We start from the raw sequence: 18,072 nt of genomic DNA on the forward strand, positions 1-18,072 counted from the left end.
CTTAGTCTGTATCTTAACCGCAACTGCATTAACTTGTCCAGTGCAACAATATGTCCACCAGCATAGCCATGAAGAGCAATGCTTTCAAACACGAGCATAGAAATTTCTGCAGCAGTTACAAGAACTGCTGAGTTTTTTGTTAGTCCTTGGAAAAATTAAGGCCTACTCTCACCATTGCCAGACATGACTGATTTATCTTGCCACACACAAGATGCCTGAGCCCTCAGACATGCATATAACAGAATCTAAGGTGCTAAGGTACATTAAAAGGCATCTTACAAAACCTGTGAATTTATTTCAATAGATTTTTTTACAATTATCTACTCAGTCTCATACCGAAAGCAACTTTCGTAGAGACTGTAGTAAACGCTCCCTCATAACGATACCTGTCAACTTTGAGGTTATGATTAATTCTATCATTACAAGTCCAATGCAATTCAATCTTAGATAAAAATGCCTGCTTTACAGACCTCACTTCATGGACCTCTTTGGCATCCCCCAAAATTCTCAGTTTGATGGACAATATACATACCATTTCTCTCCTGCCTTCATCTTTCTCTTGAAGTTTCAGGTGAGCAGACACCTGGAATGCAATACAATGGAATTTGATTTTGAACTGGTCTGAAGCACAACCACCAGTTACAGCGTCTCAGGCACTACATCCCAACGTACCATTTAAACAACTTCTTTCAGCCCAGTCAGAAAAGGTTAAGTTTAACTATAATGTTCAAATTGCAAGCATCACATATGCATGTGCAGTAGGTAACTGAGTATAATCTGACTTAAGCAATCACTCAAGCATCTGACAAAAAGCACATTAGAAAGAAAGGCCATTCTGCAAGTGAAAGAGCTTGAGAGGAAGATGGGAGAGTCATGTTTTTTCATAGCCACTAACTTCCCAGGCAATACTAGAATCACAGTTTATTTGTGCTTCATCCATATCATAAGGATAACCAAACTCTGCCATTCTCCAGGATGTGAACAACTGAGTATAGAAATAAATAATCTTGTGAAAGATGCAATCTGCTGTCCTAAGAGGCAGCTCCACAAAACATGATGATTAACCTTTATTAGAAGCAATTAAACTGTTAAGTAATTATTTTTGTCAGAGCCTTGATTGATTAATTTAGACAGCAAGTACGATCTGGGCCCAATTCTACAAAAGTGGTCCTACGGGATTCTGACTACAATGTTCAAGTAAACAAAAGAGAAGAAAAACTTCCTCACAGAGAAGAGCCTTTGCAGAAAATTAGCCACATAAAAACTACACTGATTCCTTCTGGCCTTAAAATTTGTGAATTGATGCTTGCATATAGTATGAGCAACCTTAGCCTTATTTCAATAACATCCTCTGAGAAAAACTGTCTCGTTTCTCAAACTGAGCAACAGGCACTTCTAGACTGATTGGTCAAGCTGGCAATTAGCAAATTATTGATGCTATGCAAAACAGTAAGAAGAATTTACGTTGCCTGTAGGTCTTGGGATTATTCTGTTCCTGTTGTTTTCCTGTGAAGAACTGGAAGAGATTTTATACAATGCCTTTATTAAAGAAAAGGCACAAAAGAGTAGAAGTAGCAGAGAGACCATGCTCAGTCAAAATAGCACTTTGCAGTCAAGAACATGGAAGATGGGGAGAAAGAGAGAGACAAGGTTACTCATCCACCACCCAAGAAAAATGATGGTCCCTACAAAGGCTCATTCTGTGCAGAATTTCAGGTTCCATTCTCTAGGAGGTCTAAGGAGTTGAGCCTTAGATTTTCTTCCAAATCATAATGCTGGTCACAAATTGAAAACAATAAAGCTAAAGAAGCTTAGACAACCCCTAGAAGGATGAGCCTGAAATGGAATTCAAGGCATCATTGAAGTCCAAGCACTTTCATTGGGTGGGATCAAATAGAGATAATGGCTCGTGGTGTTACCAGGAGTAAGAACATGTGCACAATACACAGAGATTTTTCCATTTTCTCCTGCTCAAATAAATTAGAGTAAGAAACAAAGCTCACCATCATAGCTTCCTGGACAGTCAGATGAGGAAGGAGCATGTCATCTTGCATAATGTAGCAGGAGACTTTGCGAAAAGAGCGCAGGTCACGAGGCTGTCCATTGATGAGAATTTCTCCTTTCATTCCTGTCTCTCTGAAACGAACCAAGAAAATAACCAGCGGTGAATCTTGCCTTCACTTGTGCTGCCACAGGCCTCAGTATGTGGAAGTCTTAGGTAATTCTTGCCTACTATGGAATAAAACTGATACAGTGGATAGAAATTAATTTATTTCATGATTACGCTCTCTTTCATAACAGGCTTCATGCAATGTTGCTGAAAATTTTACTCCAAGTTAGTACAAAATGTGTGCTGTCTTATACGAATGTTTGAAAAAATATCAAGCCGTTCAAGACATTTTTTTTTAGGTTTCTCTATCCTGTTCCTTATGCCCTAATGACAACAACACAGAGACACTTCGTATTTGGCCATACAACAGGGGATTCAGGAAGATGAACCACAGTCACTTCGCACATTGCAGTTTGGTCAAGAATACATCAACACTATGAAAGTAGCAACTAAAAAGGGTCATATTTTTCAAGTGTTTATAAAATGTGATTTAAAAAATATCATAAACATAAGACACTGAGTCAGATTTGTACACAGCTAGAGAAGAGAAATTTTTTTGTGTTTTGGACTTTAAATTCCTTCCTATTTTTGGATCAGACTTGTTAACAGATAAATCCTAAGTGACCAGAACAGGGCAAACAGAAAAAAATATAAGCAATAAGAATCTAAATCAAAACCTGTGAAATACCTGTTTTCTACAAACACTGGGGTAAGATTTCTTCTGCTGTTGTCTCCAAGCAGCCATCAGGCTAGGTGATCTTATCTTACTTGGGATTTCCATTGTTACTGACCTGTATCCTGCCAGAATGTTCATGAGCGTTGACTTCCCAGCTCCTGAAGGACCCATAATTGCAACAAGTTCTCCACTGCTGAACTTTCCTGAAATTCCTTTCAAAAGGGTCTTATAACCTGAAAGAAGAAAGAAAAGTTCACTGAACCCGTCACAATCACATCTAGGGGGCAATGAAAGTTCATTTCCACTAAACAATGACGACAAATATGCATTAGCAGGCACCTGCTGAGACGCTGATGCTGAGATCAGCACACTGCCAATAACCACCAAAAGCCAAATTCTGAGTGGGAGCAGCAGCCTCCCCCACTACACAAGTAGTATTGTGGGATTACAGGATCACATACCCTTGATTCACTCTAAGAAAATTTTCAAACAGGGTTAAGAAGCCTTGCTGCCATTTTCTAAGTGTCTTCTCGGAGTATTTTACTAGGATGCTAGCATCTAATTAAAACATCTAATACTCCACAGCTACTGTACCTCCACAGCCTTGGAGCAGACTGCCCTCCAATCACTGCAGCTTCATGCCAAAATTCTGCCCTCTCAGCAAAACAACAACTTCTTGGAGAATAATAGCCATGATCTCAAAGGCAAAGCCCTATGCTTTTGTTCATTCCCCGCTAAAAGAGGTATGACAAGAAACACCGCAAAAGGAGACATACAGGAAAAGGCAAACCTGCTTCACTGTCTTACCATAAGGACTCTCTTATCATAAGAGCTCTAAAGGCTTGTCCAGACAAGGAGACTGACCACAATAACTCTGTAAAAATAATTCCTGGGGAAATACTTGTTCTGGATTAAGAACATGCAGGGTTTTTCTCTCATTTAGATTAATCCACTTCAGACAATCATGCCACAATAATTATGTCCTCAGGCGAAGCTGTTCTAGAATAACCACAACACCAACTTCAGATATCTCATTCCTCAGTAAATCACCTTTGTGATCACCTTAATTTAAACCCCAAACTCCATGTTACTCTAGGTGTAAGCAAACTGGACTCCAATGAGAATTCCAGATTTGGACTTAGTTGCACCCATCTTGTCCTTCATGATTCCTATTTTAAGGCACAAGGACTGGGTGGGGAGGGTGGAGAGAGCCCTGACCAGCATTTAAACTTTTCAGAATCTCCTTCCCTTTTATTTTTTTGCTTGCTTACTTTATTTTAACTACCAGTGCTTTCAGTTAAAACTTTTAGTAATAATAAAATGTTAAGTAAGATGTCAAAAAAACAATCTCATATGTTGAAAATGTTGCTGCAATTAAATTAAAACCAAAACAGAAGGGCGAAAGATCCATTTACATGCAGTGCTGGGATCTGGCAATCCATTGTGCCATATTGGTGCATAGGCAGGCAGCATTTCTATTCCACATGTAAACTACCCCAGTCCTGTGATTATCATTAGCATAGGTTGTAGCTGGAATGTTGAAATGCTGTTAAAAAAAAAAAAAAAAAATCACACTGGCTGCAAACTCTTAGAAAATGAATCTTCTTCTGATTTCTCTTTCTTCCTAACTCCATAATTTCTTGTTTTCCTTTCATCCCTGCTTAGCATTCTCTTTATATTTTCTTCTTTTCTCTAGTCTCAGTTCACCCTCTTTCAATGCCACAGAGAGCAAACTTTTGCACCAAAAACATTAATGTCATCCTCCCATGGGGTCTCCCAAATCCACAGCAAATACTCTTCTCTGAGCATTCCCCAGCCCAGGAGGAAAGCAGTAGCCACAAAAACTCTCTCTAGAAATATTTGATCCTACAGTTTTCATGGCAAATGCCCTAGAAAATGTAATTGACCAAACTTATCAAAATAATAGCTTTCTCGAGTGCCTTTTTTTTTTAAACAGGCCGGTAATTTTTCACTCTGAAATCTTGTCCTGGACCTGAATGATACAACTTGATTGGAAGCTACAAGATATCATGGGTATGAAAACAGCAGTGTATTTGCATTGCCTATTTATGGCACAAGTCCTAAGAACAAAAGCAAAGACAATCTATCAAAAGGAACAGCTATTTTGAAGAGAGAAATCCGTGGCACCCTGACAAGGTCAACAAGCTTGTCCCTCATGCCAATGTCAGCATTCAAATCAGCATTTGAAGGAAAAGTGCAAGGAAGAGATCAGACCTTTCAAACATGACAATATTTACTAAATGGGATGTACAGAGATAAAGTCCTTCATATTACCCCTTAAGTGTCATGAGACCCAGTTACCTCCCAAGCCTATTAAATTTGTAAGGGACTCAAATATTAGACTTTGCCACCAATTATTTGCATTATGCACACACCCACCACACAGACAAGTTATACGCAGATGGGAACTCTTTCTCACACTAGTCAAAAGCTGGCCAAGTTGGCCTGTCATTAACTTGCACTGGGACAGGATTTCTTTCACTAGGTCCCACATGTAGTGCACAGGGTAAAGTACTCACCCGTGTCTGTCTCCATTCCCCATCTGCCCCACAAAGCAGTTCAACATGACAGAACATCACACGGCAACTCCATTACAACAATTTCTATCGTATGGGCTTGCTCTGACCCAGATTTCCAGGGTAAAGGGTTCTTGTCAGAGTTTCCTAATGGTCAGCTCATCATGAGTTTCAAGATCAGGACAGTAAATATTGCACAAACTTACAGGGAAGCATAAAGAATATGTACTGCCATGAATACTGAGGGAGGTACAACCTAAAATACGCACTCATCGTCTGAAAACATCTATCAACACACATGCACCATTACCTAAAACTGAAGCCTTTGCTCTCACTACATATCACTGTGAGATTTAACATTATATCCATTAAAGTCACTTTTCCGAACATAATTTCACAAACAATAATCAGTTTGACTTTAATTGCAACATCTTCCCCCTCATTACCTGCACTTGTTTCTGCCCCTCTGATGGAGATTTCCATTTTAAGTATCCCGCACACAATGCTAAATCAGAGTGGGACACATCTCTGCAACTCATTTGCTAAACAGTAGAGGAACATGATTTAAGAAGAAATAGAAAAAAAATATGAATTTTAGATCAGGATCCCAATCATTGGCATTTTAAGTTGCTACAAACTCAAACCCATCTCTTCTTTTGACTGGAAGCACATAAGAAGCCTTTCTATTACAAAGGTTAATTTAGCAAACCCTCAAAAAGATTTGACACTGTAGCAGTAGCGTAGTGCCCAGTATAATCCTTTATAAGGAATTAAAATCCATAAGTAACTACAGACTTCTCTTTCAGAATATTGAGGCTAATCTTTAACTGAATCAGTCGACCTAAAACTTCTATATTGGGCCACATGTCTTTCACGAGAAACAGATTATGCATTTGGAGGGGATTGTACTCTTACAGTACAGGGACTGTTTCATATCCTTCTGCCGTATATTAGGAATTTCTGACCACCTTCAATCCTGGTTTGCCTGGCCCACCTTGTTTTCCTTAGGCCACCAGTTCATGATCCATGCAGCAAGGAGTTTTGGTACCCCAGAGTTTAATGAAAGGTTGAACCTCAAAGCGAACTCACCCCAAGATGGATGCATATTATGGGCCATTCAGTTCAAGGACTACAGCGGCCATCTCCGTTTGGACTGGACTTACATCAAGACCAAGTTTAATATCATGACTTTCAGTTATTTCTCTTAAAACTGTTTTCATTTCCAACGGAAAATAGCTTGGATCCTTTCAGTTTTCCAGTATCCCCTCCTGGGGTTACTGCAACCTCACCCTTAAAAATATATTTAGAGGTCGATGCCCATGGGAATCCAAATACCAGTTTTCAAGAACTACTTAAAATATGAATTTGTTAACAGGACATTAATACACCATCACCAACCAGAACAAGCACTCAGCAACTTTCTCAGTCCAACTCAAAGAATACAAAAAGTAAGAAATCAAAACCGAAACAGAAAATGCAAGTAATGAAAAATTTTTTGGTCTTAATTTCCCCTCACATTACATGAGTTCAACTGCTTCTCCCGAGAAGCGAAATGTGTTTCGTTTTCTGTTGTAGGATTTCCCACTGACAGCAGACTCCAGGCACTGTGATATTAGACCAGATTCGCAGCCAGAAACACATGACTGGCCTGAACAGACCCCCCCCATTCAAGAGACGTATTTTCCCTCACTGCCTGGCTGCAGCACAAAGCCCACAGCAGCCCCTTGTTTAATGATCTGATCGAGGGTGACCTCTCGTATTGATGAAGATACCAGGGGAGCTCTCGTCATTCGAGGCACCAAAATTTTTACTAATGGATTCAGCAAGGGAGAAACGTGTTGATGGTTTTATATGCTTCCTTGTGGATTCTACAAGGATATCTGTGGAGATTTGGCTTTATCATTTTCACAAAAATTATGATTAATCTGGAAAGAAGCAAGCCACCCCCTCCCCATACTTGGGGTAGGAGCGCATACTTCAGAATGTGTCTGAATCAGCACCAAACAAATAATAACTAAAACTCCTGCCCTTACAGTGAATTTCCTCAAGTAAATACCATCTCTAGTTTTTTTTACTAAAATGCTTCATTCATTTGCATTTCCTTGCCAGTAATATACTCATTTGTTACTCAGACAAATGTCACACAGACTCCTAGAAGTTTCTCGGCGTTGTAGCCTAATTCTGCATCCATCAATAGACACAAAGAGCCCATCTCAGGTCCTGGGTGAGCACAGCAGGCTTTCCCTCCTCACTGCAATTAGAGCAGGATTTGCCCTTCCCAATATAGCTGAACTGTTTCTCTTTCATCACAAGTTCTTCTGAAGGTAGGAAACAGCTGCTAGCACCCCGCAAGTACCACTGGCCTGAAATTGCTCAAAGGTTTCCCAGAAAATTCACTATCGCAAATAGGTAACATCGGAAATTTCAACTCGAACAGCTCAAGTTCAGCAAAACTATAAACTGAAAACCAAGCCACAAAATAATCAGTGTTTGACACTTAAATGTCAAAACCAAAGGCATCATAACCTGCTCTTTCCACACTCCCTACCTGCACCCAGGTAGAAGTGCACCATTTCTTTATTAAAAAGTACTGTATTTCTATGTCTTTTTGTGGTGCTTTTTTAGATGGGATGTGATGTATTCCTGCTCAGAAACATCCAGCTGGAAATACAGAAGACACCTCTGGCAAGTACTGTAACACTAACCTGCCTTACTTTAATACCTTCAACAAGCAACATACTTTTTAAACAGCAATTTAAATTTAAATACACAAATGTGTTCATTTACAGTACCATCAGTCAAATTGTTTGTTAAATCATGAGGAGAAACCGCAGCAATTTCTTGGCACTGCATATTGACCCTGTTCCATTAAAGAAACTCCATTGCATTTTCCTATTCTAAAATTTATAAGGCTTAATCCTCACCTCATTTCCTCCTGTTTCAATCAAAAAAAGTCCAGGGAATCCTCCAACGCAAAATCCAAATAAGGGAAGGGGAATCAAGATGCCACGTCCACCTTTCTCCTTGAGGCAGGAATAGAGAGTCCTCCTATTATGGAAAAATGCTCCTAGCAAATCCATGACTTTGCTGCTGCCCCCAAGATCTACCATACCCACATCTCGACAGGTAAAGACCATTCCTTGGATTACCTACTGTGCAACAATGCAAGTAAGGGAAAAACAGACTAAACAGGCCACATATCATATTAAATGGAAAGTTAGTGAATTATGGATGAGAGAAAGAGCTTGCAGAAGTCCATCCAGACATGGAAAACATCCTCATGATATCTGGCAGACATTTCATTTGTAGACTCTTTAGATTTATATCAGAAAACTGAACAGCTGGGGAATGCTGGCAGAAACCCCACAGAGAAGCACGAGATGAGAAACACACACAGATAGAGATAACAGCCCAAGGCCAGATTTACACTAGAAACATTTGTAGATGTAGTAACATTAGCTAGGAAACATATTTCTTTATAATTTTTACATCAGCAAAAAAGCTTTTTCCATATACCTACATGTAAATATACCAACAAGAAGTCCTCTCACCCAATCCTTCTCTAACTATTATTCACTTTCTGCATCTCAACCCTTGTTCTCACCCCTGAGCAGAAGCCACTGTCCTAGCAAAACATCTACATGTTTACTGGCAGAGACTATGCTGGCCTGCTTCATCTAACAGAGTTTGATCCCTGTGGGGCAAGGGTAAGCAAGGAGTGGCAGCACAGAGATTTACGTGAAGTTCCTGCCGAAAGCTACCCCATATCGCCGTCCCATGGAGTCTCTCTCGGGTCTCCTCATGCTTTACCTCCTCTGTCTTCCCCTGCACTGAGTGAGCACCTTCCTAAACCCCAGAAGCAAATATGCACTTACAGAAGACCAGCAGGCTGATGCTGCAGAGCACTGAGGGCAGTGACAGTAAATATCTTGCATTTATCGTGCTACTTTGTGGAGCCCAAAGTCAGGACCACATTATTTGCACATGAAAAGAGGTACAGGTTCCTCTTCTTTGCACATAAATAACATAATTGTGCATGTAAATTAGTTCCTGACAGTTTACAGTTCCATTTTACAACTCAGCAGTCACAGAGCCATCCAGTTTGGGAATGTGAACATGATAGCCATACACATACCAGGAGATGTGTGGAGTGACTAGTAGCTATTGTAAGGTGGTGGCCCGGTTTGCGGGTTTGGGGCTATTTGGTGCGTATAGTTTCAGAAGCAGCTTACAGCAATACAAGATGATGTTGTTACTGAAGTGGGCAGTGTCCTTCTGCCCGTTCTCCCCAGGACACCTTCCCATCACTTTCCCTGAGCCGGCTTTCAAGTGCACCTACACAACCAGTGAGGACAGCAAGCCCGTCCACCTGGAAACCGTTCCTGGGAAATTAAGAACAAAGAGGGGTTGTTTCCAGCTGCACGGGCTGCGGGACTGTCACTGCCAGGACGAGACGGTTTGCAAGCAGGGTAGGGAGGTGGGACAGTCCTTTCGGCAGCCGGGGACCTTCCAGCAGTTTGTGCCACCCAGGAATCCATCTCTTGAGATACCTTTTCTTTTCCATTCTGAAACACAAATAGGACTTACAGTTAAATGAAATTACCCCTTATGCATAATTCATGCTAGGCCATTCAACCCATTTCATTCCAAACTGGATTGCTTGTTTGCTTTATTTTAGTACAAAACAAAAATTAAGTCACTTCCCAATGATAAGATGAAGATACCTGGGGCTTTTCACCTAAATCAAAGTTAGTTCAAAGCCAGGGTGTTTCCCTAAGTTGGCATATTGCCAGAGAGGTGTTTTCCATATATTTCTAATTCTGCTATTAACCAGCCCAGGCACCATGTTGCCCACTCACCACACAAGTACAGAACGCTTTCCTCTCAGTGCTATGGACAAGGTTTATTAATGTTTAAGAAAGAGTTTGTAAATTCTCAGTTGAGAGGTATTATCTGTATCAGTTGATCATTATTTAAATAATTCGAATTTAAAAAAAACTCTTGATGGGCATTATTTAAATGGACATTTCTTTCCCAAGCTCCCCACTGAGTTCAAACAGGCTTAAGTTAAAGTGAATTACTGGTACCGGCATTTGGGAAGAAAAACAGGCATCTTTTAACTTCCAGAAAACGTGTGGGACAGAAACAGCTTTCCTGACAAACAGAGTGAAAAAATATACTGCTTTACTAATAGGAACTTTCCTAATTGTATATTGGCCTGAACTATACCTATATAAAGCCTGGGGGGCAAAGTCACACTACAAATAATAAACATGTTTAAGGTAACTGTTTACCAAATAAAACCTATATGTAAACTCACAAGCCATTCATTAGTTCATGGCTTCCACCATCATTTGTTTATCACACGTGAATAAATCTTTTTATGAATCATTTTTCCACTTTAGCTTTAGAATCCTCACATCCCTGTAAGTCTACTCTATTCACACGTCTCTCAGCAACATAGAACAATAGGATTTTCCATCGTCTAAGCTCTGAGCTCTGCTTTAGGACAATTAAGGGAATTTACAATTGTAATGCATTCTTGTACCTTGCCTCAGAGAAACGACCTTCGTTATGTAAACGTCTATAAAACAGCAGGCCAGGCACCAAAACATCAGGACAGAGAGGGCAGAAAAGCTAAGTGAGTGCTTGAAGTAACCAAATCAAATTCCTTTGCCTCAAAGTCCTTTCCAACTCAGAAAGGAGAAATCCATTCCTCTCAACCTAAAAATATAATAAGTCTTTCATGCTTTACAAAAAAAAAAAAAAAAAAAAAAAGAAATCCCCCCTGGGCAGCAAAGCTCTTTCTCTGGGGTGGACTAAACTGCATTTCTTAATACAGCCCACAACCAGGCGTTCTTAAACCTATTGCTCTTGATCCACAGCTGATTTCCCCCTCAGTGATCATGGGACGGATTATTCATAACTCAGATGAAGAGCTTAGCCCATGCTCAGAGTGAGCCTTGTAGCATTCCATCTACCTAATTTTATATATCTAAAAGTTTGACGCTTAACCTAAATTCATTGTTTAGGGTCCATAAATTACCAATAGAGAGAAAAAGGCACACCTAACAGGTGATTAATTCTACTTATTTTGCATTCCTATTCTGGGAAGGGATAAACAACCCTCAGGAAATGCATCTTTCTCTTAACTATAGTGGGAGTTCAGGACAATTCGCTTAGACTAGACACCAAACCTCTAGATACTGTGACAAATCAAATCCTTTGCCAACAAAATCATGGCCGACTTCAGTATCGGTCACAAATAAAATGGATATCAAGACATTTTCTGTGTTTTTAAATGTCAATTTGATCGTGGTCCGTCATTTGCTTGCACGATTTCAATTATAATTAAGCATACAAATCACACACTCAAAATCTTCAAGTTGGATTGGCACTCCACATGTGCAGATGCTTCCTACGAACATATTAAGAAGAGCATCCTGCCCATGTTCAGGATGTACAAATGTATCAGACATTGTGTTTTTACTTTACCATTGGTATTTAGCACTTACTTCACACTCTGATAACTGGGGACAGTTCAAACTCTATGCATTTTTGCTTCAAGCTGTCTACTAGCTCAAGAACAGAGCACTGTATTGGCAGCACTTGGTTCAAACTTAACCAGAACATCTCAAAGCCTGAAAAATCCCAATGTGCTTCAGAAGATTAGATGTTAATCAAAAGCTAAATGTTTGAGAACAAACTTTAAAGCAGTTTTTGAATTTTGTTTGTGTGGGTGCCTAAGATTTGACTTCTATCAACGCACTTCCTTTGTGCTAAACATTATCAGCTAACTTCCTTCTGTGGCAAGTCAGTAAAACATACAGTAAATTGGAGCCTAAAGAGAGATTGTGAGCCCCCAAGCCAAGATTTATGACATGAAATCCCTAGTTACTGTAGGCCAGGTTGTATACTAAAAGAGAATGTGTTGATGAGAAGATGGCAATCCAGATGGGAAGCTGAGTTCTAGCAGAGGGAGAATCTTAAACCAAACTGTAGTTCATAAAGAATCTGAAAAGTCCCTTTAATTTCATTGTTCTCTCAGATCCCTGGACTAGATACTAAACTTATGCAAGACATTGGATCTGACAGTCCCTGTTGTGCAGTCAAACAAAAAAAAACCCTGACTAAGTAAAGATTTCACTCTTTTGAAACTTCGAAATAAGAGTTGTGTGCACCATGCTCTTTCTGTATTATGCAGGCTGCTCATCGCATTATTTTGGTATCTGAATACTGCTTTTCTTCAGCATACCTAATCAGATATGACAGTCTGTTAGGCTGCAAGCTCTGCAAACCCCTAATTTTGAGTTTGAAGGTTTAATAGACTATACAACCTCACTCACCTTGTCTGACTGTATCACATCTCCTGGCCAGGCAATGTTTCTCTGTAAACAAGATGGGTTTTACGTACACAGAACCCATACCACCAAATAACAGGAGACTGAAGTGCTTGCAGGTGCACACAGAATTTACAGACTTTCTTGAAACATGTATTCCTCCAACAGCACGGAGGAGCAGAACAGGAGACAGTAGCATCGTGGGCACACCTCCTTGCTCCTGCAACTATTGATTACACCCCCCCCACCATGCTGTGAGATGAATGGGTTTTGTGCCAGCCCCCTTTAAGTCGACGCTCTTCACGGCTATGACCAGGCAGAGCTGAAGTATGTAAGTAACCTATCGATGCAACCTGAGCCCAGGTAACTACTAGACACCCTTTTTGTTAAGGAAATATCTCATATTGGTTGATACCAGTCCCACTTGGAACAGCTGCTCTGAGCCTCTCCTTGTATTCACCTTTTCCATATAGCTCCCTTTATCTGGTCCTACAGCAAGGTTACAGCCTTCTACTGAGGTTTAGAGGATGATTACGATTATATATCGGTCCTGCCTATTAATTTTAATCAGATGTGTCTATGGCAAGATTCGGTTCTTGTCAATTTCTTTGTTGAATGTTTCTGCCTGAAAGAGTTAAAGCTGCTCATCTTCCATACGCATGCACACGAAGCCATATGCCTGCAACTGAGGATAGAGAATGACAATTAAATGGGTCAATGAACGAAAGTAACCTTCAAACATGAATGCAAATAAATCTGTACTTGCAGCAAGACCTGATGGCTTCAGAAGCAGTATTTACATGTTGAAGCATTTGGAGATCTAGGGCATAGCTTGTACTTTGCCTGCACAGAAAATAGCTACCCTAATTTATCTTCAACCCTTAGGAAACACGAAAGCAAAAAAAAAAAAAAAACATGTATGAATGACGCACAGCTTCATCTTCTTCTGAATCTACTGGAAATGTCTTTTTAACGCAATATCCATCGCCTAATCCTTGTTTGATAATTGCTTTTTGCTGCCTTTTTTTTAATTGCCTTTGTTTCTGTTACTTAAGCGTGCAAGAAAGGTCTTTCCTGACAAAAGAAGAGCCAACACAATTTGAAATGAAAGGCTGACACATTCCCTCGAATGACAAACTGAAGTCACGAGCCTGATACGTACATTTAGATATGAAAGCTGTTTACGTATGCCAATCAGGCAGAAAGCAATTTCTCATAATTGCAGTACCTTTATACCTCAAAGTACAAACAGTATTATTCAGAGTCTTACAAACAGATAAAACGAGAACCCTTCCCAACATCTCTTCCTTTCTGAAAAAAATCTTCAAGTAGGAGATATTCCAAAATAGCCCAGCAGCTGTTACGAACTGAACTGCCCCATCTGCCTTCATTCTGAAGTGCAGATCCAGCTGGGTCACTCTGCAACAAGGGAGACAGAAACCCTTCCTCCCTCAGAGAAGGCTACCATGGGTCTCCTGTGCTGATGTCCACAGTACATTTTTTTACTGTTGCTCTGTCCCTCCCCCCTCCCAGCCTCTCCGCACCCGCAGAGCAAGAAAGCGGGAAGGGAAAAAAGCAAAAGTAAAACTTTGGCGCTCTCCACCTACCTACCTGTGTACGGGCTAGAGAGGAAGGCCCTGGGGCTTTCCAGAGTTACAGCAGCAGCAGCTGAAGTGATGTAGCACCTCCAAGCTGGGCCTGACGGCAACACCTAATCTGAAGAGCTTGGTGTGTAAAGAAAAGCTTTCCCTAACACTTCTGCGTACATCTTTATCACAAACTCTAGGTTAAACTGGAATGTGATGAAATGTCTCCTGTAAACTGCACAGGAAAAGAACATACCTTTTCCCAGACTATTAGAAACAAGACTTGTCCTTTAGAACACGGCTTCTGCAATGATTTACACGCTCACAAGACAACATTTTGTCCCTAGCCCTTACAGACACGGGGACCCACATTTCTTGGATTTTGAAAAATGTTTTCAGTCCTGGTCACTGCAATTTAAAAGCTGACACAGTGCTCAACCTTTAAAAAAAAAAAATCACAGTCCACAAGTCAGCTTCGATAAGTCAAAATATTACATTTGACTCCAAAAAAAAGGCAGTTTTTCACCGCAGTCTTATTCAACTGCAACAGCGACGACAGTTTGTTGCAGGAACTTTCTCTGAAGAACAGGCAACTGCCGAGCACCTCGGCCATCCGACCTTCTGGACAACCCCTGCACATCCTTCTCCTGCCTCTTCCCACCCTCTCAAATCAATTCTGCACTGCAAATTGCAAGAAGCACTTCCACCGCCTTACATTCCCGCTGTTCCCATCCCATTCTCTCCCACAAGAAGGCTGAAGAACACCTGGAGCCAGGAGGACCTTTTGAAACACACTCAGAGGCAAGTATCAGAGGTGTTTTAAAAAGTAAATTTTAAACTCATGCACTGAGTCTTTAATTCTACTATATAGACCCAGGAGCAGAGACACGGATAGAAACTTCAGCAATTGGCCTCCAAAACTGAAAGAGCTCAGTTAACGAGAACAGGAGTCACGTTCAGAAGAACCGGTGCGGCTGAAGAAGCTCCTACGGCAGCGGGACATCCCTGTGGCCAGCCATATGGACGGCTGGAGCGTGTGTCCCGGGAGACTTTCATTTTCAGAAATAGCCATACTGATTCTGCCCAGGTCTCCTCAACACTCTCAAGCCTTTCATGAAGTAGAAACATAATATAATATAATATATAATATATAATTATATTATATTATATATAATATAATATATTTACTTTATTCTAGCACCAATCTAGTAACAGATATAACCTATGATCCCGAACGTAAAAATAAAGGAAAACCTCAAGTGTGTGCAGAAATAAACCCTGGATTACCTCCAGTTCTCGCATTTTACTTAGAACAACTGTGTTTTTATCTCTCTTCTTGAATATTTACACTAATGAAGTTGCCCAAATTAAAATACTTTTCGTTGTCAGCAAACTAAATATAAAATCCTCTAAACACCACTGAACTAATTATCATCTTCTGTAGCATGTCAGTGCTGAATATGTTACAAACAAAACCCGCTGCACAGGGCATTGCTGCTTCTGGAATGAAAATTAGTTAGAATGAGAGCCTTTCAGCAGCCTGATTTCTGCTTTTTTTGCAATTCAGAACCGGAGAAGTTGGCAGCCTTGCGGGGACATACATCCATTGAACTACCATAAATGACTAGATTTCCATGTTTTAAAAAGCTCCAACTCACCTACATTTGATATTATGGATTAGCTGAAGCTTATAGAGTAGCACAAACAAAGCTTGACTCTTGCCGCTAACCATATATCCTAAGCAATTAAATGTTTTATCAATAACATGTCCCATGTAAAGATGAGAGTTTTCAAGAGGAAAACTCTTTGACATTTCACACACAAAAAGAAATAATCATTCACCAGATGCACTTAGATTGCTGTATAAATATCATCAGAATGATTAACTTTTATTTCACATACTAGAAAAATTCAAATGTACACATTAAACTTATCTGAAGTTTAAAAAAAAGGCTAATGAACTTCAATTCACAATTTCAGGATGTGATAAAATAAGGCATCAGAATCATTTGGCATTTTGGAAATCCTGTCTTTCCTAAATTATCTACAAAATGATTAGTAAGGCAAGTTGGGAAGCAATAACTCATTTCACAAAAGCATGGTTTTCACCTCAAGTTTCCATTTTGTTCTTATGCTGATGCAGAGAGAAAACTCAACTTTGAGTTTTGGTGGCAGACTTTTTGTTCAGTTGAGTTTTTTACAAACCAGTAACAAATCATTCCAGAGGCCAGTGGAACACACTGAGATGAGGGTGAACCAAGTCTAAATCCCTGAGTCAGATCAAGAATTCCAGCTTGAGTCTCTTACATTTTCAAGTGCCCTGGTCACCAGCTCGATTAGGTTTTCTCTCTTTCTAACTAAGAAGTCCTCAATCTAACAAATCTCCATGAAAACCCAGTCAGAAAAATATACTGAAGAAACAATATGTTTCTACTCTGATGCACCACCATTTTCCAACAAAAACAGGCTACTGAAAATTTCCAGAGGTATTTAATTAGGCTCATCAGGAGACCCTCTGTGTTAACAGTCCTTTCACTTATACTTTATCCCTGCACTGGTTCACTTCTCAATAACACCTGTAACTTCTTTTGACACTTTTTGTCCTTCTTTACAATTAGGTTATTTAACTGTTCAATGAAAAGGCAAGGGTAAGCTATGGACATACTTAAGCTGGACGTTGGCTGATCCAACTGGTCTACTGGGACAGGAAAAATTTGGTAGTGAAAGCAGTTCCTTCCTCCACAAATTAGAAGTCCATCAAAAGAAATTAGCTATGTTAACAGCCTTAAGACTCTTGTATATCACTAGTAAGAGAGACTTACATAAAAAGTGTTGGTCTTCTCACATCCTTCTAATTAGTTGTCCCTGTAAACTATATTCCAAAATACATCTGTTTTCCAAAGTGAAGACAACATGTTTCCATTTTTTCTCAACCACCAACTAAACTGACAATGACGTTTCAAAAAAACGCCAGCTGGATACATTACCAGAAAATTAAACTTGCCTTGTCTCTTGAGGTTTCTTTATTCTCTTACTGTATGACTTCTATATGACTAGTCTACCTATGCTTAACATACTTCTCTAAGTCATTTATCTACGCTACCTATTAACACACCAGTACACACAGGAAAGAAAAAGGAGGTAAGAGTCCAGGCCGTTTACACGGTTTTCCTTCCAAATACTGTCGCTTTAAATGAAATAATGAAGAGACACAGTTAGAACAATATCCATGCCACCTCAAAACACATGCTTTGATCCTAAAAACCACAGGCGCCCTCCAGACTGAGTTCCTGTAAAACAACATGGCACCACTAAAACCAATACAGCAGCACAGGTTTATGCTAGTTCAGCAGCTGACACAGGCTAAAGGATCAAAAGTAGGGATTAATGACAATCTAGACACACAGCAATATTGCAAGATTCAAAGACTGGAAGGTGGAAACCTTCCACGTAGGAATACTGATATATCAGGAACTCAAAATCTCAAGATGGGATTTATTTTAACCAGCTGCAGCGATCTACAATGTAAACATTTGCATGTGAGCTATTCTATTGGGTCTGGCTGGGATTGAGTTAATTTTCTTCAGAGCAGTCCCTATGGTGCTGTGTTTTGGATTTGTGACTAAAACAATACTGATAATGCACTGTGTTCTGGCTATTGCTGGGCAGTGCTTGCACAAAGTCAAGGCTTTCTTTTTTTTAGAGCAGGCTGGGGTGTGCAAGAAGCTGGGAGGGGACACAGCCGGGACAGCTGACCAGAGGGATGGATATCCCATACCATATGACATCGTGCACAGCAATAAAAGCTAGGGGAAAGGAGGAG

At 40.1% G+C, this 18,072-nt stretch overlaps 1 protein-coding gene across 1 annotated transcript in view; it reads right to left on the reverse strand.

The window, feature by feature from the left end:
- The window catches only part of ABCG1 (ATP binding cassette subfamily G member 1), a 56,576-nt gene that overhangs the window by 16,311 nt on the left and 22,193 nt on the right, over positions 1 to 18,072 (reverse strand). Inside the window, 3 exon segments of the mRNA XM_082304995.1 lie at positions 533 to 583; positions 2,004 to 2,136; positions 2,902 to 3,019. Coding sequence (XP_082161121.1) covers positions 533 to 583; positions 2,004 to 2,136; positions 2,902 to 3,019 — 302 coding nt within the window.

This window comes from Platalea leucorodia (assembly GCF_965183815.1).
Source record: "Platalea leucorodia genome assembly, chromosome: 2".
NCBI lineage: Eukaryota > Metazoa > Chordata > Aves > Pelecaniformes > Threskiornithidae > Platalea > Platalea leucorodia.